Below are 27,270 nucleotides of genomic sequence, written 5' to 3'. Positions count from 1 at the left end.
GCTCTTTTCCTTTCGGGAATTTCTCTGAGGCAAGGTGAGGCTATATTTCTCTTTAGGGGAAGTTACCTCTCAGGCTGTGAAGAGTCGTCTAGGCAGAGTCAGGTACGATCCACGGCTAATTCTAGTGTGTGTGATAATAGATTAGGGCTGCGGTCAGCAGAGCTCCCACTTCCCAGAGCTCGCTCTATTTTGCAGTTTTGACTATCAGGTCATTCCCGGTGCTCCTAACCACCAGGTCCAGCCATAACAGACACATCCCTTTAAGTACCGGACCCGGTACCGATTATCCCCACGGTCCTGGCAGGCGTTCCATTTTCATGCCACCGACAGCACCAATTTACCTTGACGCTAGTTGCAAGATTCCCACTATCTCTAGCACATATAGAAGCGTGAAATGTGTTTTTAAATTGGCACTTCTATGTGAGCTGTAATAAGGCGCACACATTTCCCATTCACGCTGTGGATTAGGAGGAAGTGAGAAGCCTGAACCCTGATTGTTCGCTGATCCCTCGTTAGCTTAGAGGACCCATCCATCATTAATACTGTGAAAGCTCCTCTCAGTCACACAGAATCACTCAGCCCACGCTCCCTGTTGGGTGATTAAAACCTGGTAAAAAAAAGCAGTAAAAGAAGAAGAAGCTGTGCCTTGCATCGGCAGTAGTGGTGGGTGGATAGACCTCTGTTCAGCTGCAGCGATCTGCTGTCACTATTTTCCAGAATGCATGGGCAAGCATAGAGTGTCATCCATCATGCGGATCCGGGGACGAGGGCCATGCTGAAAGATGACATGAAAGGAAGCAGATTCTAGAAAAATATTATAGAATAATAATATCCTGGCCATACACCACAGAAAAGTACATGGTCAATGTGTCTGTCTCGCTTTGATGGACTTTCCCAGAACATTGAATGTTCAACATGTAATACTTTATTTCTCCTGTGGAGGTGCTGCTGGGAAATTGAACACTTGCAGCCAGATTTATTTACAGTTTACGGATGATTACCAGGGGTCTTAGGTGTGGGGCAAGATGTGATCAGCATCTGATGAGGGAGATCTTTCTAAAAAAATAAAAAATAATCTAGATTGTACCGTAACTCAAACCAATGATGGACTCAGCCAGAAAAGGTCCTGACTCTAACACAAGCAAAATGCAGTAATGTCTCAGCCATATTGCAAACTACATCTACTACATCTACTACGTCACGACCCCCGTGATGTACAATTACATCACGGAAAGGGAATTGTGCTCATGAAATGATGTAACAGTACAACATGGCATGGGTAGAGAAGCTGTGTGTAATGGGGGTGGTGGAACCACTGTGCCGTGATTAGTGTTGAGCATTCCGATACCGCAAGTATCAGGTATCAGCCGATACTTGCGGTATCGGAATTCCGATACCGAGATCCGATACTTGCCGCATATCGGATACCAGAATCGGAAGTTCCCAGGATTCAAACTGCACGAATTCAGCCAATAAGGAATGATTCTGAGTGTGGGCACATCCTGTTCAGCATGGTGGGCATGTAACTACTAGCAAGGCTGTGATTGGCTGCTGAAATGATGTCATGCTGCAGTTTAAAAGTCGCTGGCGCCATTTTGCGCTCACTCTGCTGTGAATTCAGTTAGTGACAGGACGCTGTGTGCTGACTGAGGGCCAGTTGAGATAGTGATTTGCTTCATTGTTCTTTTCCAAGGCTAATTTAGCAACCGCTGTGTTCACCTACTAATCACCTTGCTTTTGCCTTGCAGCGCTGTTTTCACAGCGATCTGCAAGGTCTGTGTGTGTGTGTGTGTGAGTGCAGCCCACTCTCTAGTCTGTGTGCAGCCATAGGCCATAGCTGGTTGTATTCAGTTCAGGGAGGGTGGTTCACTGCCTCATACTATTCTATTTTCTGTTTTTTTTTTTTCAAGTAGTGCAGGCTGCTGCACATTTTTTCTAATAATTCCTATTAGTGACTTTCCACCCGTATCCAGCTAAACTGTGGAAAAACACTAGATAGGGTAACGTAGGAGTGTTTTTGGGCCTTGCAGCGCCGTTTACGGCTGTCTGCACAGTCTCCGTGTGACTGCAGCTCGCCCTGTAGTCTGTGTGCAGCCATAGCCGGTTGTATCCAGCTCAGGGTGCGTCACTGCATCATACCGTAAAATCCATTTTCCTTTTTTTTAAGTAGTGCAGGCTGCTGCACATTTTTTCAAAAAATTGCTATTAGTGTCTTTCCACCCGTATCCAGCTAAATTGTGGAAAAACACTACATAGGATAATGTAGAGGAGTGTTTTTGGGCCTTGCAGCGCTGTTTACGGCTGTCTGCACGGTCTCCGTGTGACTGCAGCTCTCCCTGTTGTCAGTTCAGCCCCCACAAAATAAATAAATAATAAAGTTCACCAAACACACCACTTTACAGTTGTGTAGGCCACATTAGCTCATATTAAAGTCTAGTCCACACTTTAGAAAATTAGTGTTTCTTATACCTGTTAGGAGCTGTTCAGGAATAAGCACACAAAGCCGTTAGTACTTTTCTGTTTATCTTTATCAGTCAACCAAGATGAAGAAGGCAGGGAGTAAGGCACGTGGGCGCGGAGCAGGGAGAGGACGTGGGGATTCTGTGCCTGCTGCGGGCACCGGTGATTCATCATCACCCAGTTTCAGCAGGGAACAGTCCTTCATGCGCAGCTTTGTCGTAGAGCGCCGTACACCGCTGCTGCGTGAAGACCAAATTGGAGTCGTTGTCGGATGGATGGCAGCTAACGCATCGACTTCAATTAGTGCCACATCCTCTCAGACACAGAGCACTGGAGAACACCCATCTGTCTCTTCACCACCTGCCAAATTGCCCAGGCAGACAGAGAGCCCAGGACAGGAGCCGTCTCTACTTCTGTTCTCTGAATCTCTTGGCTTGGAAACAGGGGGCCAGCCAAGCAGCATTGGAGAAATGGAAGAAGAGGCAGTGTGCAGTAATGCCCAACAGCTTTTTCTCTCTGAGTCTGAAGAGGCGGGTGGGCCAGTGCCTCCGGTCACCACATCGCAGGACGCATCCACTGATGACACTCAGGTGCCACTTTCTGGTGCGTGCTCTGCTGCTGAGACTACCCAGGAGGAGCAGTTAGTGGCAGAGGGTAGTGTAGATGATGAGGTCCTTGACCCATCTTGGAATGAGGGACAGGAAGGTGGTGGGAGCAGCTCTGAGGAAGAGATTCCCCGAACGGGCCAAAGAGGGAGAGGGAGGGGGAAGACTGCGGATCCTGTAGCCTCCACTTTGGCACCCGTTAGGAGCGTGTCTCTTCCAAAAGCCAAAAAGGGCGCTCCCAAGACTTGCAGTGCCTGGTCCTTTTTTGACACAGTTGCAGATGACATTTGCTATGTCAAATGCAAGGTGTGTCATCACAAAGTCAAAAGAGGGAGAAATGTCAGCAACCTCAATACCTCCAACATGTGGAAACATGTGCGGAACAGGCACGTGGCGGAGTTACAAAAACACACTGAAGGGCTAGGCCAACCAACAGCGGCAGCTACCACCTCTTCAGCTCGTGTTGCCTCTTCCTCCAGCTCACACGCAGCTGGTTCGGCTTCCTCCCAGGATCGCCGTGGAAGAACCTCTGGCACTGTTGTCCAGAGACCCACTGTAATTCCACTCGCAGCACCACGTTCCCAGTTATCCTCACACTCCCAGGCCAGTCTACAGCCATCGGTAGTACAGGCATGGGAGAAAAGGCGGCCTTTCTCGGCAAACCACCCACGAGCACAGGCTCTGACTGCAGGCATTACCAAACTTCTGTCACTGGAAATGCTGTCATTCAGGCTGGTGGAGACTGACAGCTTCCGTGACTTGATGTCATTGGCAGTCCCACAGTACAATGTGCCCAGCCGCTTTTATTTCAGCAGGCAAGCCGTCCCTGCCCTGCACAAGCATGTGGAGGGACACATAAAACACGCGCTACTGAACGCCGTCAGTAGCAAGGTCCACCTCACCACCGATGCGTGGACCAGTCAACATGGACAGGGGCGATACCTTTCCCTCACTGCCCATTGGGTTAATGTTGTTGAGCCGGGTACAGATCGTTCGAGTGGCGCAGGACGTGTCCTGCCCACTCCAAGGATTGCAGGAATCCAGTCTGTACGCATTGACTCCTCCTCTTACACAAGTTCCTCAGAATCATCGCTGCAGGAGCCGTCACAGTCCACCTCCACATGGACCCGTGAACGTTTACCTGTTACGACCGACATGAGCACAGCCGTGGCCAAACGTCAACAGGCCATCTTGAAATTAATTTCTTTGGGGAATCGAAGCCACACAGCGCAGGAGCTCTGGAATGCCATCAAGCAGGAGAGCGATGTGTGGTTTGTGGCAGCGAATCTCCAGCCAGGCATGGTAGTGTGTGATAATGGCCGAAATCTGGTGGCAGCTCTGGGCCTCGGCAACCTCACTCACATCCCATGTCTGGCACATGTGCTCAATTTGGTCGTGCAGAGTTTTTTGAGGGACTATCCGGATCTTGATGCACTGCTGCACAAGGTCCGCCTAGAGTGTGCTCACTTGCGGCGTTCCAGCACGGCAAAATCGCGCATTGCGGCTCTGCAGCGCCGATTCCGCCTTCCGGAACATCGCATCATATGTGACCTACCTACCAGGTGGAATTCCACGTTACATATGTTGGAGCGGTTGTGTGAGCAGCAGCAAGCAGTAATGGAGTACCAGCTGCATCAGGCGCAAAGAAGTCGCACTCCGCACCGTTCAGACTTCACAACCACAGAGTGGGCCACTATGAAGGACGTCTGCCAGGTTTTGCGTCCCTTCGATTATTCCACGCGGATGGCGAGTGCAGATGATGCACTAGTCAGCATGACTGTCCCCCTTATCTGCCTGCTTGAAAAATCACTGCAAGCGCTAAGGGATGATGTTGTGGAAGAGGTGGAGGATGAGGATTCATCATTTCCATCATCTTCTGGACAGTCAGCGCCACGTGGTTTCTCACAAACGCGTAGGCAGGGGACACTTTGTGAGGAGGATGAGGAGGAATCAATGGAGGAGGAAGACATCCGTCCAGAGGAGGGAGTTACACAATTGTCCAGTAGTCAGTGTGTACAGCGAGGGTGGGGTGATGACGAGCGGGCAGAGATCACGCCTCAAGCAGGGGACAGCGTTTCTTGGCCAGTTGGCAGTCTGCAGCACATGGTGGATTACATGCTGCAGTGCCTGAGAAACGACCGCCGCATCGCCCACATTCTCAACATGTCTGATTATTGGGTGTTCACCCTCCTCGATCCTTGCTACCGGGACAACGTAGAAAGCCTCATCACATCGTTGAACCGGGAGTGAAAAATGCGGGAGTACCAAGACACACTGGTGAATTCCATCATCTTCTCCAGTCCAACTGAGAGAAGTGCTGCTAGTGCATTACAAAGCAGCTCAGTGCGTCCAGGCAGTGGAGGAGGCTCTGCACAAAGAGGGAGCAGAAGCAGTGCCTCTGCCCAAGGCAAGACCAGTATGGCCCAACTGTGGCACAGTTTTGTGTGCCCGCCAAAAAAGTCTACACCATCACAGACGGCTCCAGTCAGCAGGAGGCAACGGTTCCGTCAGATGGTGACAGACTACATGTCTTGCCCTCTTGTTGTACTCCCAGACGGCTCTTCCCCTTTCAAGTTTTGGGTCTCAAAGCTGGATACATGGCCAGAGCTAAGCCAGTATGCATTGGAGGTGCTGGCTTGCCCTGCGGCTTGTGTATTATCGGAACGCGTCTTTAGTGCTGCAGGTGGTGTACTAACTGACCGTCGCATGCGACTATCCTCCGATAACGTTGACCGGCTTACTTTCCTGAAAATGAACCAGGCCTGGATCTCGCAGGAATTTGCCACTCCTCTTCCTGATTAAATAATTAGGTGACTGTCTACAGTATCCAGGTCTCCTGTTGTGTTCATCTTTCTACCACCTGAACTTTAATTCCTGGGCTCCAACACCGCCAGTTGAGGCTCAGAAGTGCCGTCTGCACAGTCAAAATTATAAAATGTGTCCACTGATACCGTAAAACCGTCCCGGAGGTGGGACTTTCCTTCGTAATGTGACGCAGCACAGCCGTCATTCTTACCCCTTTGGTGCCGTGCGCCGGCTCCTCAGCGTTGTTTGATTCTGTCCCGAAGCCTGCGCTGTTATGTTATCCCTTGCCAGGCACACTTAGCGCTGCCCCTCTTCTGACATCATTTGGTGTCAGGCTGACTGCGCCTGTGCGTCCTCGCTGGCCGAGATCCCGCCTCGCAGTGTCTTCTGATTTAATCACACTGTGGGCCTGGGATCCATGGGCATGCGCAGTGCATATCTTCACCTCCGCCTCTCACTCATCTCCCTTCGCCTTCTTCAGACTGTGCGCCGTCAGCTGATCCCTAATAGCATGCCACGGCCGTGACACCGCACAGTCTGAAGAAGCCGGAGGGAGGGGAGTGAGAGGCGAGGATATGCACTGCGCATGGCCACGGATCCCAGGCCCGCGGTGGGATTACATTAGACGACACTGCGAGGCGGGCTCTCGGCCAGCGCGGCCGCACAGGCGCAGCCAGACTGACACCAAATGATGTCAGAAGATGGGCAGCGCTAAGTGTGCCTGGCCAAGGGATAACATAACAGCGCAGGCTCCGGGATGGAATCAAACAACGCTGAGGAGCACGGGCACGGCGCCAAGGGGGTAGGAATGACGGCTGTGCTGCGTCATATTACGAAGGAAAGTCCCACCTCCGGGAGGGTCTCACGGTATCAGGGGACACATTTTATAAGTGTTTAGTTCTGTGTTTGCAAGGAGCATAATGAAAAGAGCCACCTTTTCCTTTTGCATCCTTTGTGTTGCACAAGCTGGCTCTTTCAGCTACAAATGCCTTGGGGGGGTTAAAGGTTCCCTTTCGACTTTCTCCAATCAGGCTTCGGCCTACACTGTGTTCCTCTGCTCCTCCTGCTGTCCCTGGGCTTCAACACCGCTAGTTGTTGCCTGGAAGTGCTGTCCGCACAGTCAACACTTGCTGCCGTGTTATTGGGGTTCAGTAACGTCAGCTGCTCCCCTGCTGTGTGTGCTGCAATACCTCCTATCTGCTCCTCCTGCTGTCCCTGGGCTCCAACACCGCTAGTTGTTGCCTGGAAGTGCTGTCCGCACAGTCAACAGTCGCTCCTCTGTTATTGGGGTTCAGTAACGTCAACTGTTCCCCAGCTGTGTGTGTGGCAATCCCTCCTATCTCCTCCACCTCCTCCTCCTGCTGTCCCTGGGCTCCAACACCGCTAGTTGTTGCCTGGAAGTGCTGTCCGCACAGTCAACAGTCGCTCCTCTGTTATTGGGGTTCAGTAACGTCAGCTGCTCCCCAGCTGTGTGTGTGGCAATCCCTCCTATCTCCTCCACCTCCTCCTCCTGCTGTCCCTGGGCTCCAACACCGCTAGTTGTTGCCTGGAAGTGCTGTCCGCACAGTCAACAGTCGCTCCTCTGTTATTGGGGTTCAGTAACGTCAGCTGTTCCCCAGCTGTGTGTGTGGCAATCCCTCCTATCTCCTCCACCTCCTCCTCCTGCTGTCCCTGGGCTCCAACTCCGCTAGTTGTTGCCTGGAAGTGCTGTCTACACAGTCAACAGTTGCTCCTCTGTTATTGGGGTTCAGTAACGTCAGCTGTTCCCCAGCTGTGTGTGTGGCAATCCCTCCTATCTCCTCCACCTCCTCCTCCTGCTGTCCCTGGGCTCCAACACCGCTAGTTGTTGCCTGGAAGTGCTGTCCGCACAGTCCACACTTGCTGCCGTGTTATTGGGGTTCAGTAACGTCAGCTGCTCCCCTGCTGTGTGTGCTGCAATGCCTCCTATCTGCTCCTCCTGCTGTCCCTGGGCTCCAACACCGCTAGTTGTTGCCTGGAAGTGCTGTCCGCACAGTCAACAGTCGCTCCTCTGTTATTGGGGTTCAGTAACGTCAGCTGCTCCCCTGCTGTGTGTGCTGCAATACCTCCTATCTGCTCCTCCTGCTGTCCCTGGGCTCCAACACTGCTAGTTGTTGCCTGGAAGTGCTGTCCGCACAGTCAACACTTGCTGCCGTGTTATTGGGGTTCAGTAACGTCAGCTGCTCCCCTGCTGTGTGTGCTGCAATACCTCCTATCTCCTCCACCTCCTCCTCCTGCTGTCCCTGGGCTCCAACACCGCTAGTTGTTGCCTGGAAGTGCTGTCCGCACAGTCAACAGTCGCTCCTCTGTTATTGGGGTTCAGTAACGTCAGCTGCTCCCCTGCTGTGTGTGCTGCAATACCTCCTATCTGCTCCTCCTGCTGTCCCTGGGCTCTAATACCGCTAGTTGTTGCCTGAAAGTGCTGTCCGCACAGTCAACAGTCGCTCCTCTGTTATTGGGGTTCAGTAACGTCAGCTGCTCCCCTGCTGTGTGTGCTGCAATACCTCCTATCTGCTCCTCCTGCTGTCCCTGGGCTCCAACACCGCTAGTTGTTGTCCGGAAGTGCTGTCCGCACAGAGCCAAACACCTCGCCAATGTGTTAGTGGGGTTCAGTAATGCCTGCTGCTCCCCTGCTGTGTATACGGCAACGTGTCATGCGACCGCCACGCAGGCACAACAACTTAAATTTAAGGGAACCTGTACCCCCCCCCCAGGCGTTTCTTACTGAAAGAGCCACCTTGTGCAGCAGTAATGATGCAAAAGGAAAAAGTGCCTGTTTTCGTGGTGCTCCTTGCACATGCTGAACCTAACACTTATGAAATGTGTCCCCTCACACCGTTAAACCGTCCGGTAGATGGAACTTTCCTTCGTAATGTGACGCAGCACAGCCGTCATTCTTACCCCCTTGGCGTCGTGCGCCGCCTCCTCAGCATTGTTTGAATCTGTCCCGGAGCCTGCGCTGTTATGTTAGCCCTTGGACATGCACACTTAGCGCTGCCCGTCTTCTGACATTATTTGGTGTCAGGCTGGCTGCGCCTGTGCGGCCGTGCTGGACGAGATCCCGCCTCGTAGTGTCTTCTGACACTAATCCCACTGCGGGCCTGTGATCCATGGACATGCGCAGTGCATATCTTAACATCCGCCTCTCACTCATCTCCCTACGCCTTCTTCAGACTGTGCAACGTCAGCTGATCCCTAATAGCATGCCACGGCCTTAACGCCGCACAGTCTGAAGAAGCCGTAGGGAGGGGAGTGAGAGGCGAGGATATGCACTGCTCATGCCCATGGATCACAGGTCCGCAGAGTGATTACATTAGATGACACAGCGAGGTGGGATCTTGGCCAGCGCGGCCGCACAGGCGCAGACAGCCTGACACCAAATGATGTCAGAAGACGGGCAGCGCAAAATGTGTGCATGGCCAAGGGCTAACATAACAGCGCAGGCTCTGGGACAGATTCAAACAACGCTGAGGAGGCGGCGCACGGCGCCAAGGGGGTAAGAATGACGGCTGTGCTGCGTCACATTACGAAGGAAAGTTCCACCTACCGGACGGTTTAACGGTGTGAGGGGACACATTTCATAAGTGTCAAGTAAAAGAGCTAAGTTTACCTTTTCCAGCATTAGTGCTGTACAAGATGGCTCTTTCAGCTACAAACGCTTTGGGGGGGGGGGGGTTAAAGGTTCCCTTTCAACTTGCTCCAGTGCAGGCTTCGGCCTACACTCTGCTCCTCCTGCTGACCCTGGGCTCTAACACCGCCAGTTGGCGCCCGGAAGTGCTAGCTGCACAGAGCAAAACACCCGCCAATGTGTCAGTGGGGTTCAGCACCGCCAGCTGTTCCCCTGCTGTGTAGCCGGCAACGTGTCCTGCAAAAGCCACGCAGACACAAAGCTGCTGCCAGTGCAGGCTTCGGCCTACACTCTGCTCCCTCTCCTCCTGCTGACCCTGGGCTCTAACACCGCCAGTTGGCGCCTGGAAGTGCTAGCTGCACAGAGCAAAACACCCGCCAATGTGTCAGTGGGGTTCAGCACCGCCAGCTGTTCCCCTGCTGTGTAGCTGGCAACGTGTCCTGCAAAAGCCACGCAGACACAAAGCTGCCGCCAGTGCAGGCTTCGGCCTACACTCTGCTCCCTCTCCTCCTGCTGACCCTGGGCTCTAACACCGCCAGTTGGGGCCCGGAAGTGCTAGCTGCACAGAGCAAAACACCCGCCAATGTGTCAGTGGGGTTCAGCACCACCAGCTGTTCCCCTGCTGTGTAGCTGGCATCGTGTCCTGCAAACGCTACGCAGACACAAAGCTGCCGCCAGTGCAGGCTTCGGCCTACACTCTGCTCCCTCTCCTCCTGCTGACCCTGGGCTCTAACACCACCAGTTGGCACCCGGAAGTGCTGGCTGCACAGAGAAAAACACCAGCCCATGTGTCAGTGGGGTTCAGCACCGCCAGCTGTTCCCCTGCTGTGTAGCTGGCAACGTGTCCTGCAAAAGCCACGCAGACACAAGAACTGAAATTGAAGGGAACCTGTCCCCCCCAGGCGTTTGTATGTATTACAGCCACCTTGTACAGCAGTCATGCTGCATTTGTGCAAGGTGGCTCATAAACTTATTCTCCTTGCACACGTGGAACTGAAAACGTCTAAAATGTGTCCCCTGAGACCATTAAAACATCCCTCAGGTGTGACTTTCCTTTGTAATGACACGCTGCACCCCTCTTGGTAGCGCTGCCCGTCTTCTCACATCATTGTTTGGCTGGCTGCGCCTCTGCGGCCGCCCTGCCCGACACAACGCCCCTCGGTGTCTTATTTATTTTGACTGCGAGGGTGTGATTGACGGGCATGAGCAGTGCATATGTTCGCCTGTCACTCATCTCCTTCCGCCTTCTTCAGACTGTGCGGCTTCATGGCCGTGGCATGCGATAAGGGATCAGCTGACGCCGCACAGTCTGAAGCAGGTGTAAGGACCCGAGTGAGAGGCGAACATATGTACTGCGCAAGACCATGAATCCCAGCCCCGCAGTGTGAAACAATGTAAAGACACTGCTGGGCTGGGATTCATGGGCATCGTGAACCGCACCAGTCGACATGAAATGATGTCAGAAGACGGGCAGCGCATGGCCAAGGGATAACGCAACAGCGCAGACTCCTGTACAGCAAAATGCGATGCTCAGGAGGCCGCGCCAAGCACCAAGGTGGTATTTTTGCCAGCTGTGCTGCGTCTCATTAAGAAGGGAACTCCCTCCTCCAAGACAGTTTTGACTGTATAAGGGCCTAAATGTGGTACGTGTTTCATTCAGCGTGTGCAAGGAACAAAATTAAAAGAGCAACCTTTGACTTGGGCAGCATTACTGCTGTCCAAGGTGTGGCTCTTCTAGTTTGTAACACCTGAGGGGGGTTAAAGGTTACCTTTAAAATTGGTTCAATTAGGCTTTGGCCTACACTCTGCTCCCTCTCCTCCTGCTGACCCTGGGCTCTAACACCGCCAGTTGGCACCCGGAAGTGCTAGCTGCACAGAGCAAAACACCCGCCAATGTGTCAGTGGGGTTCAGCACCGCCAGCTGTTCCCCTGCTGTGTAGCCGGCAACGTATCCTGCAAAAGCCACGCAGACACAAAGCTGCCACCAGTGCAGGCTCCGGCCTACACTCTGCTCCCTCTCCTCCTGCTGACCCTGGGCTCTAACACCGCCAGTTGGGGCCCGGAAGTGCTAGCTGCACAGAGCAAAACACCCACCAATGTGTCAGTGGGGTTCAGCACCGCCAGCTGTTCCCCTGCTGTGTAGCTGGCATCGTGTCCTGCAAAAGCCACGCAGACACAAGAACTGAAATTGAAGGGAACCTGTCCCCCCCCCCAGGCATTTGTATGTATTACAGCCACCTTGTACAGCAGTCATGCTGCATTTGTGCAAGGTGGCTCATAAACTTATTCTCCTTGCACACGTGGAACTGAACACGTCTAAAATGTGTCCCCTGAGACCATTAACACGTCCCTCAGGTGTGACTTTCCTTTGTAATGACACGCTGCACCCCCCTTGGTAGCGCTGCCCGTCTTCTCACATCATTGTTTGGCTGGCTGCGCCTCTGCGGCCGCCCTGCCCGACACAATGCCCCTCGGTGTCTTATTTATTTTGACTGCGAGGGTGTGATTGACGGGCATGAGCAGTGCATATGTTCGCCTGTCACTCATCTCCTTCCGCCTTCTTCAGACTGCGGCTTCATGGCCGTGGCATGCGATAAGGGATCAGCTGACGCCGCACAGTCTGAAGCAGGTGTAAGGACCCGAGTGAGAGGCGAACATATGTACTGCGCAAGGCCATGAATCCCAGCCCCGCAGTGTGAAACAATGTAAAGACACTGCTGGGCTGGGATTCATGGGCATCGCGAACCGCACCAGCCGACATGAAATGATGTCAGAAGACGGGCAGCGCATGGCCAAGGGATAACGCAACAGCGCAGACTCCTGTACAGCAAAATGCGATGCTCAGGAGGCCGCGCCAAGCACCAAGGTGGTATTTTTGCCAGCTGTGCTGCGTCCCGTTAAGAAGGGAACTCCCTCCTCCAAGACAGTTTTGAATGTATAAGGGCCTAAATGTGGTACGTGTTTCATTCAGCGTGTGCAAGGAACAAAATTAAAAGAGCAACCTTTGACTTGGGCAGCATTACTGCTGCCCAAGGTGTGGCTCTTCTAGTTTGTAACACCTGAGGGGGGGTTTAAGGTTACCTTTAAAATTGGTTCAATTAGGCTTCGGCCTACACTCTGCTCCCTCTCCTCCTGCTGACCCTGGGCTCTAACACCGCCAGTTGGCGCCCGGAAGTGCTAGCTGCACAGAGCAAAACACCCGCCAATGTGTCAGTGGGGTTCAGCACCACCAGCTGTTCCCCTGCTGTGTAGCTGGCATCGTGTCCTGCAAACGCTACGCAGACACAAAGCTGCCGCCAGTGCAGGCTTCGGCCTACACTCTGCTCCCTCTCCTCCTGCTGACCCTGGGCTCTAACACCGCCAGTTGGCACCCGGAAGTGCTGGCTGCACAGAGAAAAACACCAGCCAATGTGTCAGTGGGGTTCAGCACCGCCAGCTGTTCCCCTGCTGTGTAGCTGGCAACGTGTCCTGCAAATGCCACGCAGGCACAACAGACCTCCAAATGCCTCCAGTGCAGGCTTCGGCCTACACTCTGCTCCCCCTGCTGACCCTTTGCTCCAACCCCACTAGTATGGGCTGTAAGAAGACAAGCTTGAATAGGTCCCCATCCTGGTTCCAGTACCGTCAGCTGGTTCCGGGCAGAGCCTTTGGCTTAGGTGCCTCCCTCTGGGTATCCGAGTTCCACCAACGTCAGGTGGTCCTTGGTAGTGCTTTCAGGCACGGGTACCTCCTGCTTAGTAACCGGGTTCCAGTAACGTCAGCTGGTCCTCGGTAGTTCCATTGGCTCTTGGACCTTCGGCTACCCATCCGGGTTCCAGTACCGTCAGCTGGTTCTCGGCAGTGTCTTTTGCTCTTGTACCTTTTGCTCCCCATCCTGGTTCCAGTACCGTCAGCTGGTTCCGGGCAGAGCCTTTGGCTTAGGTGCCTCCCTCTGGGTATCCGAGTTCCACCAACGTCAGGTGGTCCTTGGTAGTGCTTTCAGGCATGGGTACCTCTTGCTTAGTAACCGGGTTCCAGTAACGTCAGCTGGTCCTCGGTAGTTCCATTGGCTTTTGGACCTTCGGCTACCCATCCGGGTTCCAGTACCGTCAGCTGGTTCTCGGCAGTGTCTTTTGCTCTTGTACCTTCTGCTCCCCATCCTGGTTCCAGCACCGTCAGCTGGTTCCGGGCAGAGCCTTTGGCTTAGGTGCCTCCCTCTGGGTATCTGAGTTCCACCAATGTCAGGTGGTCCTTGGTAGTGCTTTCAGGCACGGGTACCTCCTGCTTAGTAACCGGGTTCCAGTAACGTCAGCTGGTCCTCGGTAGTTCCATTGGCTCTTGGACCTTCGGGTAGCCATCCGAGTTCCAGTTCCATCAGCTGTTTCTCGGCATTTTCTCAGCCTTCTTGTACCTTCTGCTACATTTCCAAGTTCAAGACCCTAAAGACGATGACCCGGAAGACCACCCCTAAGATGACGACGACACCAGAGACGACAACCACTGAGATGACGACGACCCTGGAGACGATGACCCTGAAGACCACCCCGATGACGACGACCCCGGAGACTACGACCCTGAAGACGACGACGACATGGGAGACCGAGAAGCAGAAGAACAAGAGGCTGCAGAACAAAGAGCAGAAGAACATTAAGCATAACACTAAATATCAGAGCAAAAGATATTATCTAAATTATAAGCAGAAGAAGACTAAGCAGTGTATGGGGGTGAGTCCGTTCCTCCTCGTGGTGCCCCTGGATAAAGCCTGATGCTGCAGGCCAAACTGAACGCGGACAAATGTAACTCTTTTGTGACAGGCAGAACGGAAGGTGTAATCTTCAAACTTTTATAGATAACAACTACGGGAATGCCTGTCACAAATAAGAATATGATGAAGAAGTTGAATATGAAAAAGATAATAGTTAAATAAAAAAGAATATGAACAATGTAAACAAAAAAATAATAGGTAGAAGATGAAGAAGAAGATGATTAAGGTGAAGAAGGTGATGTCAAAAAAGCTGATGATGAGGATAATGAAGAAGAAAGTGTGAGAGAAGTAAAAAAGAAGGTGAAGGGCGTGGAAGTAGTGAAACATCAATATCTGACAAAATAAAAAAAACTTAACATAGTCAATATCTTTGTAACTCCGAACGTCTTAAAAATTTTTTAAAATTCCTGCTATTCTATTTGATTGGGCTAAACCTCTATGCCTTTAATGTCTCCGCCACCTCCCCCAATACATCCTACATTATTCTTAGTTGTTTTCCTTCATGTAGAATGAACCTACAAGGAAAGAAAGGGTTTATTTTAATTCCGATATTTTCGTCCCATTGACTTGCATTGGTATCGGGTATCGGAATCGGCGAGATCCGATACTTTGACGGTATCGGCCGATACTTTCCGATACCGATACTTTCCGATATCGGAAGGTATCGCTCAACACTAGCCGTGATCCAAGAAGAGCCTGGAGGGGCATGACTAGGCAAACAGCTGACTCTTCGCTAGAGCCCCTGATGGTGGAGTTAGTTACTGATAGACGCCAGGTGATACTCCAGGACAGACCTTAGACACACAGCAGCTGACCCCCAAAGGGGCAGGTAGATGGACTTGATAAGTACAGGCAGGCATGACAGGAATACTGAGAGACACGGCAAGTGTAGACAGGTACAGCTGGTATACAGATTGGCATGGCAGGTGCAGGCAGATACGGCCATAAAAAAGGGAATCCAAAAAAATCTAAAAAACATACTGTATGCAAGTTCTTACTCATAAGTATACTGTATAAGGATTTCCAACAAATACTTATTCGGCCAAATAAGTATGAAACGCGTAGGTTTCTAGATGCTTTTTGGATTTCCTCTTTTTTTGCATGTATCTTTTAATTGATTTTTTTTAAATAAATTTGCAATTTTAACATCTTTTGGGTTCTGGATTACAATCCTTCTCCTTTCTCCTAGTTCCATACTTGAGGGTACCAACCTTGAAGAGTCCGAGCACCTCTTTAAAACATGAGCTATAAATTAATAATGGTAAAAAATCACCCTAAAAGTGTTGCCAGAATTGCTGTTTTGTTTTTTTTTTTTACATTTTGCTTTTTTACCCCTCAAAAAAAAAAAGTATAAAAAGAGATCAAAAAGTCATAGGTTTCCCAAAAAGGTATCAATTTTTCAGAAGAATACAACTCCTTACACAGCTCTGTAGAAAATGAAAAGGTCATGGTTCTCAGAAATTAGTGGCACAAAAACAATTTTTCTTTTATGCATCAATGGTAGAACATAAAAAAAACCTCTTCAAATTTGGTGTCATTGTAATCATACCGACCCGAAGTATAAAATTAACACATCACCTCTACCGCAAATGCACAGACGAAAGGCAAAAACATACATACATTACAACTAATTTCTTGTCATTTCTGAGTCATTAACCCAGGAAATTGCAAAATGTAAGAGCTTTCTACATAATATAATATAATTTATTACATTTTCAAAAGAGATGATGCCTCTTTTAGTTATATTATATACATGAATATTGTATGCATCTCCAGACTATAAATATGTGATGTGCAACTCTCCTGCTAGGAACCTCCGACTGTAAGTTGGGGATGGTATATTTTTAGGTGGGTTCGGAAGCCGAGGCAAAAATGGCAGCATATATTCTTCCGATAGACGCTCATGGCAGTGACGGGCTACTTATTGTAGAATAGGAACATTCCCGAGGGCAAAAGTCCTATACAAGCAAAGGAAGTGTTCTGATAGGGTTACATTAGAGAATTTATAGGGGTTATCTCATGATTAAATAATAATCTGCTATAGGATCACAGGTCTAGATATGGAAGTTACATACTTGTCATGGCACCTCCTAATGGTTTTTTTGTTACTCCCTTTTTGAATGTCCACCTACTGTGTCCAGTGCTGGCTGTCACATACTGCTTAATGGCTTAGCTCCAGGAGTGGACAAAGACAGAAGAGGCCCCTGTGCAAGAACAGTATATGGACCATCTGTAGTCCAATAGGTCATCATAATGCACAATTCCAACTGCTTTAGAGGTAGAAGTGGCCACCATACCCCTTGGGTCCCAGTGCGGCTTCACAGGTTGCACCAATAGTATGTCCATCTCTGGTTAGCTCAGTTTCCCATGGGACAACTCCTTAATATTTTCCACTATACAAGTCACTCTATGCTTTAAAGTTGAACTTTTACTAGACTTAATTGATATGTAATCAGATATGATTCCATGATGGTGAGAGGAGAGATGGGCAAATTGATTCGTGGGACTCAGATTCATCGGGTAGTCTTTGGCCATTAGATGGAAGGCTCACCAATCTCTTGCCTTCTAAGATCCTTGACGAGGGGTACCTAGAAGGTAAGAGATCTGCAGAGCTCCGGTCCAGTGGTCACAGAGCACTGACCTGGCCAATGGACGAAAGTCCGGCAAATTGATTCACCCAACTCTAAGTGACAGGTATGACACCATATGTCAAGGTGTTCAAAGGTGTAGAAACTGACAAGTGTTGCAAAATAAAAGGAGAGAATAAGCAAAAAAAATCCATAAATAGAAGACATATACCATAACGTTAGCTCCATAGTTGTGAAGATCGACAAACGTGAAGGAAATTGAGAACATGGATTGAGAGGCAATAGATATCCATGACAGGAGGAAGACGTGCCAGAGATGGGCCTAGTGCACTGGTGCATTCTCTGACCGTAAACCACATTCACATAAGCTGCACAACTGTCCATTTGCCAACCAAGAATTAGAATACCAGGGGATTTGGTAAAAGCTTTAACATGTTCCTGCCAGAATCATGTTACGACCCCCAGCAATTATTGACTGTGTTGTACAAGTTGGGCATTCTGCAGTGGGAGAGGAGATTTAATTTTATCCTCTCCAGACTCGGCTGATGTTACTCCAAACTGGTCGAGTACTCAAGGTATAATGGCTAAATATTGACTGTCTGATACCGCCTATCTGACTGATGTACAAACAGGATTAGAGGGTAATTAACTCTTCCTGAAAGCAACACATAATCCTCCCAGGGGAGCGCTATTGTAAAAGAACTGCTCGAACACCTCTAAATATAATATCATCTGCCTACCTGCCATAACTCTGCTCGGGCCGTCCATCCATACCAGACTAAGATTTTGGCATTGTTCACATTCCAAATTAAATGTTAACCACCATGGAGGCATTCATCATTTCAGGTGAGTTCGTATGTTGCAAGTGAATAAATTGGTGAATATTTGTCTATTTCTTGGTTGGGCTGAAGCTCCAAGAGGGGCAGAGTTGGAGATGTGCTAGGAGTCATGTGCCCATCCTTGGTGCAGAGGGGACCCAAAAATCCACTGTTTGTTGGCTAAGATATTTTGACAGCGTGCTAAAGCAGCCAACATAATCTTTCCTCCAAGGAAAAGAAAAACACTATCTGGGTTAAGTTAACAACTCAACAGTACTATATGTATGTTTTCCCCAGGTCTAGTATAACATCCATATCTATATTTCTCCTTCTTTTCCTAGGAGGCACCGCATCTTTATTGCAAGCGACTCAGGGCAGCACTGTGTAGCATTATGGAACTTATGATACCTTCCAGACAGATACTTATGGGTTAATTCCTCAATATTGTTGTCTTGTTAACTTTTTGCTTTGAGCCTTGGGCCGACTAATCCCCAAGCTCACTGCTTATATTTGCCAGTTATATATGTTACCAACTCTGGTTCACTCCTTTACCCTACTCTGTCATAGTTTGCTATTCCCTTCCCTAACCTTGACTTGTGTTTAGGCTACCCAACTGCCTTACAATTTTGTAACTGATCCTGACCTCTTGGTACTGACCCAGTTTTCTGACTATCCTCTGCCAGCATGCTCCTCCGGCAGCAGCCACTCCATGGTCTCAACCAAGGGGGCCCTGCGTAAGTCCTGATCGCTGTACAAAGCTTCATGGGTCTTGAAGGCCAGGGTTCCCTTGGGTCCTGCTAGATGAAGTGGCTTGGGTAAAAGCCCATCCGTGGAAGCTCTTTTAAGAGCTGCCAGACTTCAATTGGCAGCTTACATATAGGAAGCTGAGATATGAGGAGCTTGTAGGCAACCTCACATGGCACAGGTGGTTTAGCAGTCACTGTGCCTTCCTGTGGTATTTCAATGACAAAGGAAGGGACATGTAATGCCATACTTGCCAAATATTTTGGAACATCCGGGAGGCTACCAGAAAAAAAGTAGACTATTACAAGAGTTGGCAGATTTCCTAGAGACCATTGCTCACCAAACATTTTCTTTGATGGGAACCCTGGTATTTAGAGGCACATACAGGGGGCAGAAGTGGGATTTAGCCTGCAGCCCCAAATTTCACAGATACTATTTCCAAAATTATGGCTAAAGCTGCTATTTTATGTGAAAACTGCACTTGCGACTCCTCAATCCTGGGAGGAAAGTAGAAATTGAAGGTAGCTACGTTCACTGCAGTCCTGAATTTCAGGGTCTTGAGTGGGGTTTTGTTTTGATGTGTTAGACTCATGGAGACAACCTCTTTCTCCATTCCCTGTTTGAGTAAAAGAACATTACAGAAGATATATCCTGCTCAAGACTACACATCTATAAGTCAAAACGAAGAAATCCCATTTTGGAGGTCCTGAGACTTTCCTGTAGGGCATATGGACAGCGTTATATTCTCCATGGAAAGGTTCGGATAATCAGTCCTCCAACTTAACAGCCCTATATAATGGTCTAGTTATACACAGCAACATCACATCTTAATATACCTTAATTATGATAATAAAACCATGCCGTCTTGTTCCTTCTATGAACCGGACCTCAAAAGAGTTGGGGTTTATGCCTAAAGGGACACTTTAGATAGTTTTGTGGTAATGTGAATGGAAATTGAGATACAAACCATTTACATGTTCCAAATGAGCAATAGACAAGAAAAGTCTATTTAGTAAATAGGATTGGGCTATTTTATTATTCTACCAATATCAATGAGGTCATTTTTCTTATAATTAATCTCATCATAACCCTACATGTGAATGAGCCATAAGGCGTTCTGATCTGAAGAACATTCACATCATTTTCTGTGAAGGTTCATACTATTCATGATTACATATAAATGATCTTAATAATCAGGCGCACACATTAACGTTCAGTCACATTAAACATAATAAAGCACATGTGACTAATGGCAGTAATGTATTTTAAAATCAACTTAGCCTTTTCTATAAAAGATATATGTTACTCATTGGGCTCTATTCTTTTTCAATCTTGGGGGGGGGGGGGGGACTTGTAGGGATAACAAAATTAAATAACCTTTTCCCACTGTGATGATTGCAATCCCCATTCCTACACATAGTGGCTCATGGATCTGTGGATCCTTGTAGTATAAGAAAATAAGCATTAAACATGTAGGGGCACAATTTTTGCATATTATTAAAGGATTACTCCTCAAAAATTCATGATCAGTGGGGGTAGTAGGGTTGACCTCTGCACCCTCTTCCCACTGATTTGAACAATGATGGAGCTGCTAACTAAGCACTGCAGCTCCTTTAAAGTTTTTTTTTTTCCAGCCAGGGGAACCAGAGCAGAGCTCTATTTAAGTTACTATTCCCTGCACACCCTGGTGATTGAGGATGGTACTGTGCAGGGAAAAATGTTGAATCTGGTCCTGCAGCCAAGGACTACTGATGAGGTCACTATTTCAAGGTCCAATAAATATTTTTGCTCAATTCTATTAGCAATATATACATATATTATTGGTTACTTACACTGTTTCATCATTCTGGAACTCCAGTTCTCCGTAGGCATCTTCAAAGTCAATTCCTCCTCCACGTGCAGTACCTTCTACCGTCCGATATGGTATAACCACAGTTCCTCTTGCTCCAGAGTTACGAACCACTTTTATCTCCAGGACGCCAACGCTTTCACTAACATGAATGAGCTTCTCATCAAAAGTAAATATTCCAGCATGATCATCATCCAATATTGTCACTGTGGCAATGAGCGGAGAGACCAATCGTGCTTTGGGCTGCCCTTCATTATCTGGTTCGAACATCCCTTCTGCATCTCCTACTCTTAAGTTCATGAGCCTTACAAAAAAATGCTCATCTTCCTCAAAGATGTCATCATCAATTATACCAATTTTAAGCTCTTTTTGGGTTTCTCCAGGTTTAAAAATCAATGTTCCTTCACTATATTCATAGTCGGAGCCTGCGTTAGCAGAGCCGTCCTCTGTCTTGTAGTCCACGTAGAATGTGCTCCCACCATCTCCTCCTTGGCATGCAACGTTGAGCGTGACAAATCCACAATTTTCAAGACACTGGTAATTGCAGGGATGGAAAAAAATCTTGCTGGTGTTTTCCTCTCCAGACTCAGAAGTCACCTCTTGAAGATTGGCTGGTTTCTTACTATGGTCAGCTGCATGTTTCTTCAACACGTTGCCTGCACCGATCATCATGCGTGTGGCCTGGATACGATAGAAGGCCCTGCTCTTCTGTTGGTGCAACAACGCGTAGTAATTTGCCATTTCAACCAGTTGGTCCAATTCACGTTCCGGATACTTCTGCTTCAATTCTTTTAAGATGCGTATGACCTCTTTACGACTTTCATCGAGCTCCTTGGCTTCAGCAGCCGCTGCCGCGCTGTCTTGTATTCCAGGTTCTTTAGTTTCCACTGGCACTACAGCAGATGCCCCCAATTTGCCATCCATTTCTATGCTTTTGGGGAACTCCCCCTCAGTCTCTATGATGATACCTCTACGCTTATCTGCTCGGTACCTCTTGTAAACGTATTTATAAAAGAGAAGACGCTTATCGGCTATCCATGCAAAGACAACACAGGCTGGAAAGAATAGGAGAGTGACCAACGCCTCCCAGACTTGGACACGACCTGGAGAGATAACGGCAAGAATGAGGTATAACCATATATACGCAAAGATACTCCAGGTAGCTGTGACAAAAAAAACTCTTGGGTGCTTGATCTTCCGGGACTCCCCATTGGGAATGACATAGACACAAATGGCAATAATTACAAACATGTTAAATGCTGCAGAACCCACAATGGTTCCAGGCCCTAAATCACCAGCCTGAAAGTTGTGACCACACACCTCAATAACCGAAAGGAGGATCTCCGGAGCAGAAGAACCTAGAGCCATGAGTGTGAGATTGGAAACTGTCTCGTTCCATATACGCACGGTGGCGACGCTGGTTTCTCCATTCGGTTTGGTCAATGTGATCTCTTTCTCTTGAGATGTGATGACCTCAATGGAGGCCATGAAACGGTCAGCGATGATAGACACCCCTAGGAAGAGGTAAAGCATTGCTACGAAGTAAACCACCGCCCGGGCGGCTTTGTCTCCTGTCGACGGATTGTGGGGGCTCCAGACTGGGAGCAGGATCCCTGGTTGACATTCACCATCCCGCGACGCAGTGCAGTTTCCATTTTCTGATATTTCTGAGGAGGTGGCAGACACCAGTATAGTTACCAGCAGAAGGATTCCCACTCTTAGGACGTTTGCCATGGCTGATTTTTATTTTTAAACTATTTCCTGTGAAGGCCTTATGTAGGATGATGTTGGATTAAGGGTTTCTCTGGATGAAGGTGCCTATGAGAATAAATAAAAATACATATATTAGTTGCTTAACCAATTACTGTCATTTCTGTATACGATCTGAAGCAGATTTATCAAAATTGTCTAAAATAAGACAAAAAAAGGTTTGTTGCCCGTAGCAACCAACCAGAGTGCAGCTTTCATTTTGCCAGTGTAGTTTAAGAAAAATAAAAGCTGAGCTCTGATTGGTTGCTAGGGGCAATAGAGACATTTTTAGATAGCTTGGATTAAGGAGGTCCCCGAAAAATACCACCAGGAGCCACTTGTAGATCCATATGACTCCTCCTCACCCACATCCAATGTCTCATCAGACATCTTCCGCCTTCTGCCTGGTCTATGGAAAGGACATTTATAGGGGCATAATTACCAACAGCAGTATTAGGGGAAAAGTGATGTTTACGGGCACTGTATTATACCTACCACTGAAGACAACAATTGTAGTGTGAATACTGACATGCGGTTGTATTGTGTTTTGGTGGTATAACGTAAAATGCATAACAATAAGTACTGATGCTGCTGTGTGGGTACTGTATTGGTAATGCCTAAGGTAACCTGGTACACTCAGCTCAGGGATAGGAATATTAGGGCAGATAGGCAGTGGTGGGCCTATTAGAGTATAAGTGATAGGTATAGTATAAGTATTTTAGTATAGTGTTAATGTTGAAAAGTAATGCATGCTGAGTGCTGGACTGTAGGTGAAAGGTTAGATCGTCCCAGCAACAGACTGCAGGAACAGATACAGTTAAATGTTTGGGACCAGCCCAGTATGTGAGGGTAGGTCAATCAAGAAGAGGAATAATTTCCAGATTTAGTCACTGTGAGTTAGTGAGCGGTTTGTGTGAAGTTCAGGTTCAGTGTACAGTGGGCTGAAGGCACGTGGAGCACATGTAGCTCTAACAGCATGAGGTTGTACCAAATTTACTGTGGACCTTCCTATAACGTCCGGGGCCTACGGCACAAACTAGGCACTGACTAGTGTGCCTTAATCCCTTCCATACAGAGGAAGCCGGGCGGGGAACAACGTGAGGAAAACATAGTGGAGTTTGGGAGTGCTATGGGGCCGGGTGGGGCTGACAGGAGCATCAAGCATAGGGATAAACGTAAGCAGAGGCTTGAAATGTACTGTATTGATGAAACTAGAACTGGAGGGTGATGTGCCCAAAACTGCGTGATAAAGGCTGTTCTATCTGAACTGTCCAGTAAAGGTAAATTTGTTATAAGGAACCGGGTGTCCCCTGATGTGTGCGCGGCTGATCTTGGGCCAAAGGATGTGAATGCGGCCAAGGCCTCCATCCTGAAAGTGAGTACACCGCACTACATTCAGCTCAACATTGATGGACATTTGCTAAATGAATGATGAGATGCTGCCTTTGTCTGTACATAGTGAATTAAGCGTACACTCCTGCACAGGGGCCCACCGGGAGATTCCCCGGTTCTCCTGTGGGCCAGTCCGAGCCTGGCCCTGTCTGCAAGAAAACAGTCATGGCTCATAGTATAGTTGACTTGGTAATCGCAACCTCTGATAAATGTGGCTGCTGCTGTGAAAGAAAGCGTAAAAATAATGGTTGTGTGACAGAAGGGCCATGTTGTTTGTGTAGTTTACATATAATTGCTCAGCTGGGCCAATCGCTGTGCCACCTCACGCTGTGCCACCTCACGCTGTGCCAAGCCTTTGTTTGCTGATGTCTCAAGGGACATGACAAACAGGGACAGACTTATCGTCTGCACTATTTATATGTCTCCAGCCTCTGGGAACGCTCTGAAACGCGTTGCCCCCCCTGTGTACCAGCGACGTACAGGAATCCAGCGGCAGGTGCTATAGGTTTCATGCCGTTAAACAAGAGGAGCCCCTGGGAGCCTCCTGGTTTAGCAATGCACATGGATGACAGCAGCAGCAGGAGAGCCTAGTCTGGCAGAAGGCAGGATAGAATATGATTAATGCTTTATTTAGGCCCTACCACCCTGGGGCTAAGAGAAAGAACATTAGGTCCTATTAGGACAGGTGGGCTGGACTTATATCTTACATTTTACATATAATGCATATGCATTCACAATGAATGGGATTGTTTTATTCCAAAAACAGCACCACCAGTGTACACAGGTGGTGCACGGCATTACAACTCAGTCCAATTCTATCCTGTGATGCCGAACTATAATATGAGACAAAATATGGACTCCTGGAAGAAGGAAGACATTTCTTTTTAATCATGTGCAACCCCTTTCCTCATTTCCTTCCCATTCTTGTAATTCCTGACTTCCTTTGTTGCATTTGATGACCTCGAATGATTCAATGTTTGGTATCTCTATGAAAGGAGTTGTCCACCTTTTGGAACTTTTCTTTTTACTTTTCTTTTTACTTAAAAGCATGTGTTTAGGGATGAAAATCATTTTTATTTGTAATTGAGTTTCATTAAAAATATTGCACCATTTGCCTTCTTTAACCTCCGTATTGTATGGTCTATTACTGGCTGCAGAATGAGTTAACTGAGAGACCATCAGTGAGCTCCTTCTGGAAGGAGAGTTTCTAACTCTTTTATCTGTCTTTTCTTGAGCTTCTCTCAGCCGATTTATCACCATAGACCACATCAAAGTTGAATGTTTAAGGAACAAAGAGCTTCTAAAAGCCAAATGGTGCAACATTTTTAATGAAACCCAAATAAAAAAAAAATATTGTTAGCCCCATATCCATGCATTTAAGTAAAAAAAAAACTCTATATATATTTAGTCACCAAAGGTACACAACCCATTTAAAACCTAAGACAATATGATGTCCCTGGGCTTTGTGGTAGATGGTGGTCATAGCCACACACAGAGCCATCAACTTAATGTTCATGAGCTACCATCATAATTTGCTGTAACTTCTGCCACATTACCGCCTCTCTCCAACATATTACATGTGGTCAGTTCTACTAAAATAAAAGGGGTGAAACTGCAATACCAGACACAACCCATGGACATTTTTCCAGGGGCAAGCAGCCTTGTTTTTCTAATTTTGTACTTTATATGTGAGTCAATGACTTATTTCATGATTTTAAACTTACGGTATGTTAAGGCCTTCATCTACTTTGAGGCGCAGCCCGGACACGGGACATCAGAATATGATTTGGCCTATACACATACGAGAAGGGATCTCTTACACGGCTCATCTACTGGATAACCATGCATAAGACATTTTGTTGGGACGCTCTCCTGAGACGTCAGTGATCATGGCACAAAGCTGTTTTACTTTAGCCAAGTCTTCTTTTTCATGCCATTCTCTTCCATGCCTCTTCCACGCCCATGCAGACCTCTTCCACACCCTCTCCATCCCTCTTCTACACCCTTTACATGCCTCTTCTACTCCCGCTCCATGACACTTGTACTCCCTCTCTACGCCTCTTCTACACCCTCTTAAAGCCTCTTTCACGCCCATGCAGACCTCTTCCACACCCTCTCCACACCTCTTCTACACCCTCTACACCTTCTGCATCCTCTGCACGCCTCTTTCATGCCCATGCAGACCTCTTGCACACCCTCTCCACGCATATTCTACACCCTCTCCATGCATCTTCTACTGCCTCTCCATGCCTTTTCTACACCCTCTCCACGCCTCCTCTACATCCTGTCCATGACTCTTCAATTCCCTTTCCACGCCTCTTCCACACCCTGTTCTACATCCTGTTCATGACTCTTCAACTCCCTCTTCCACAACTCTTCCATACCCTCTCCATGCCTCTTCCACTCCCTCTCCACACTTCTTCCACTCCCACTTCACACCTCTTCTACACCCTCCCCACGCCTCTTCTATATCCTCTCCATGACTATTCAATTCCCTCTCCACCCCTCTTCCACATCCTCTCCACGACTTTTCCACTCCCTCTCCAAGCCTCTTCCACTTCCTCTTCACACGTCTTCTACTCCCTCTCAATGCCTCTTCTACTCCCTTTCCACGCCTCTTCTACTCCTTTTCCATGCCATTTCTGCTCCCTTTCCACGCCTCTTCTACTCCCTCTTCATGCCTCTTCTACTCCCTCTTCACGCCTCTTCTACTCCCTTTCCACGTCTCTTCTACTCCCTCTCCACGCCTCTTCTACTCCCTCTTCATGACTCTTCTACTCCCTCTCCACGCTTCTTCTACTCCCTCTCCATGCCTCTTCCACTCCCTCTCCACACCTCTTCTACTCCCTCTTCATGACTCTTCTACTCCCTCTCCACGCTTCTTCTACTCCCACTCCATGACTCTTCCACTCCCTCTCCACACCTCTTCTACTCCCTCTTCATGACTCTTCTACTGCCTCTCCACGCTTCTTCTACTCCCTCTCCATGCCTCTTCTACTCCTTCTCCACACCTCTTCTACTCCCTCTCTACGCCTTTTCTACACTCTCTAAACTCATGAGAAGAACTCAGATTTTACAGATTTATGCCATTGGCAGTGTGTGAATGAGGCTTTAGCTTGTATTTTGGAGGATGATTATGCAGAGGTCTATTTACACTTTATATAATATTCTGCCTTTTTTAGTAATCAACATATATAGAAATAGGAAAAGGAAGAATGAAGAAAGCCATCTGTAACTAATGACGAGGATAATACTCCATTCACAGCACATGAGTCATGTCCGCCGCAGCGATGTAAGTATATAAAGTAACAGCGTACGGCAAAACAAAGGGATAAGTGTAGCGGTAGAAAAGATAGCCACTTTCTAGAGTTGAAAAGATAAGTAATCATGTGGCTTCTTTTCCTCGCCAGATGTGGCCACCATGTATGTGGAGCGCCCCCACACCGCCGCAGGGCCGAGGGGTACCCGGAGCCGGGCCTCTAGGTCTCAGTCCTGGGGTTGTCACGGTGGCTAGACCCGGTCCGTGGCCCTGTCTGTCAGTGGGGGACGTCCGGTGCAATAAGTGGTGTAGTAACGGTGCAGCGGTGCAGTTGTGGGGTGCAGGTCGCGGTAAATAACGAGGACACCAGGTTGCAGTCTCTTTACCTCTTTACTGAAGCTCTCTGGGTCCTCAGTCCAGAATACGGCTCACCAGGCTGCGCAAGTCCGGCCGGTCCAATGGCACTTCCAGAGCTCTCCTTACAGGTGGAAATCGGTGCCTTCCTTCTAGCGCTATGTGTTGCAGTCCTTCCCTGCTGTGCTTACGGAAAGTACCCCACAACTGTTGTGTCTGTTTCTCGTGTTCCCTCACAACAACTTAATTCGCAATGA

At 48.5% G+C, this 27,270-nt stretch overlaps 1 protein-coding gene and 1 long non-coding RNA gene across 3 annotated transcripts in view; one reads left to right on the top strand and one right to left on the bottom strand.

Annotated features, from left to right (window-relative positions):
- Nucleotides 1-27,270, bottom strand: part of SLC8A2 (solute carrier family 8 member A2) — a 133,389-nt gene that overhangs the window by 85,508 nt on the left and 20,611 nt on the right. For both annotated transcript variants that reach the window (XM_077285731.1, XM_077285733.1), the window contains exon 2: nt 20,243-22,077. In XM_077285731.1, the coding sequence (XP_077141846.1) occupies nt 20,243-21,993 (1,751 nt within the window). In that variant the 5' untranslated portion in view covers nt 21,994-22,077. The remainder of the gene's footprint in view (nt 1-20,242; nt 22,078-27,270) is intronic.
- On the top strand, nt 22,308-26,696 carry LOC143809424 (uncharacterized). The gene is made up of 3 exons (XR_013222270.1): nt 22,308-23,183; nt 23,305-23,383; nt 26,583-26,696. It is a non-coding gene; the product is annotated as an uncharacterized LOC143809424 (long non-coding RNA).

The sequence above is a fragment of the Ranitomeya variabilis genome, chromosome 2 (genome assembly GCF_051348905.1).
Source record: "Ranitomeya variabilis isolate aRanVar5 chromosome 2, aRanVar5.hap1, whole genome shotgun sequence".
Classification (NCBI taxonomy): domain Eukaryota; kingdom Metazoa; phylum Chordata; class Amphibia; order Anura; family Dendrobatidae; genus Ranitomeya; species Ranitomeya variabilis.
Note: the sequence above shows the minus strand (reverse complement) of the source record. Positions and strands in the feature narration are given on the sequence as shown.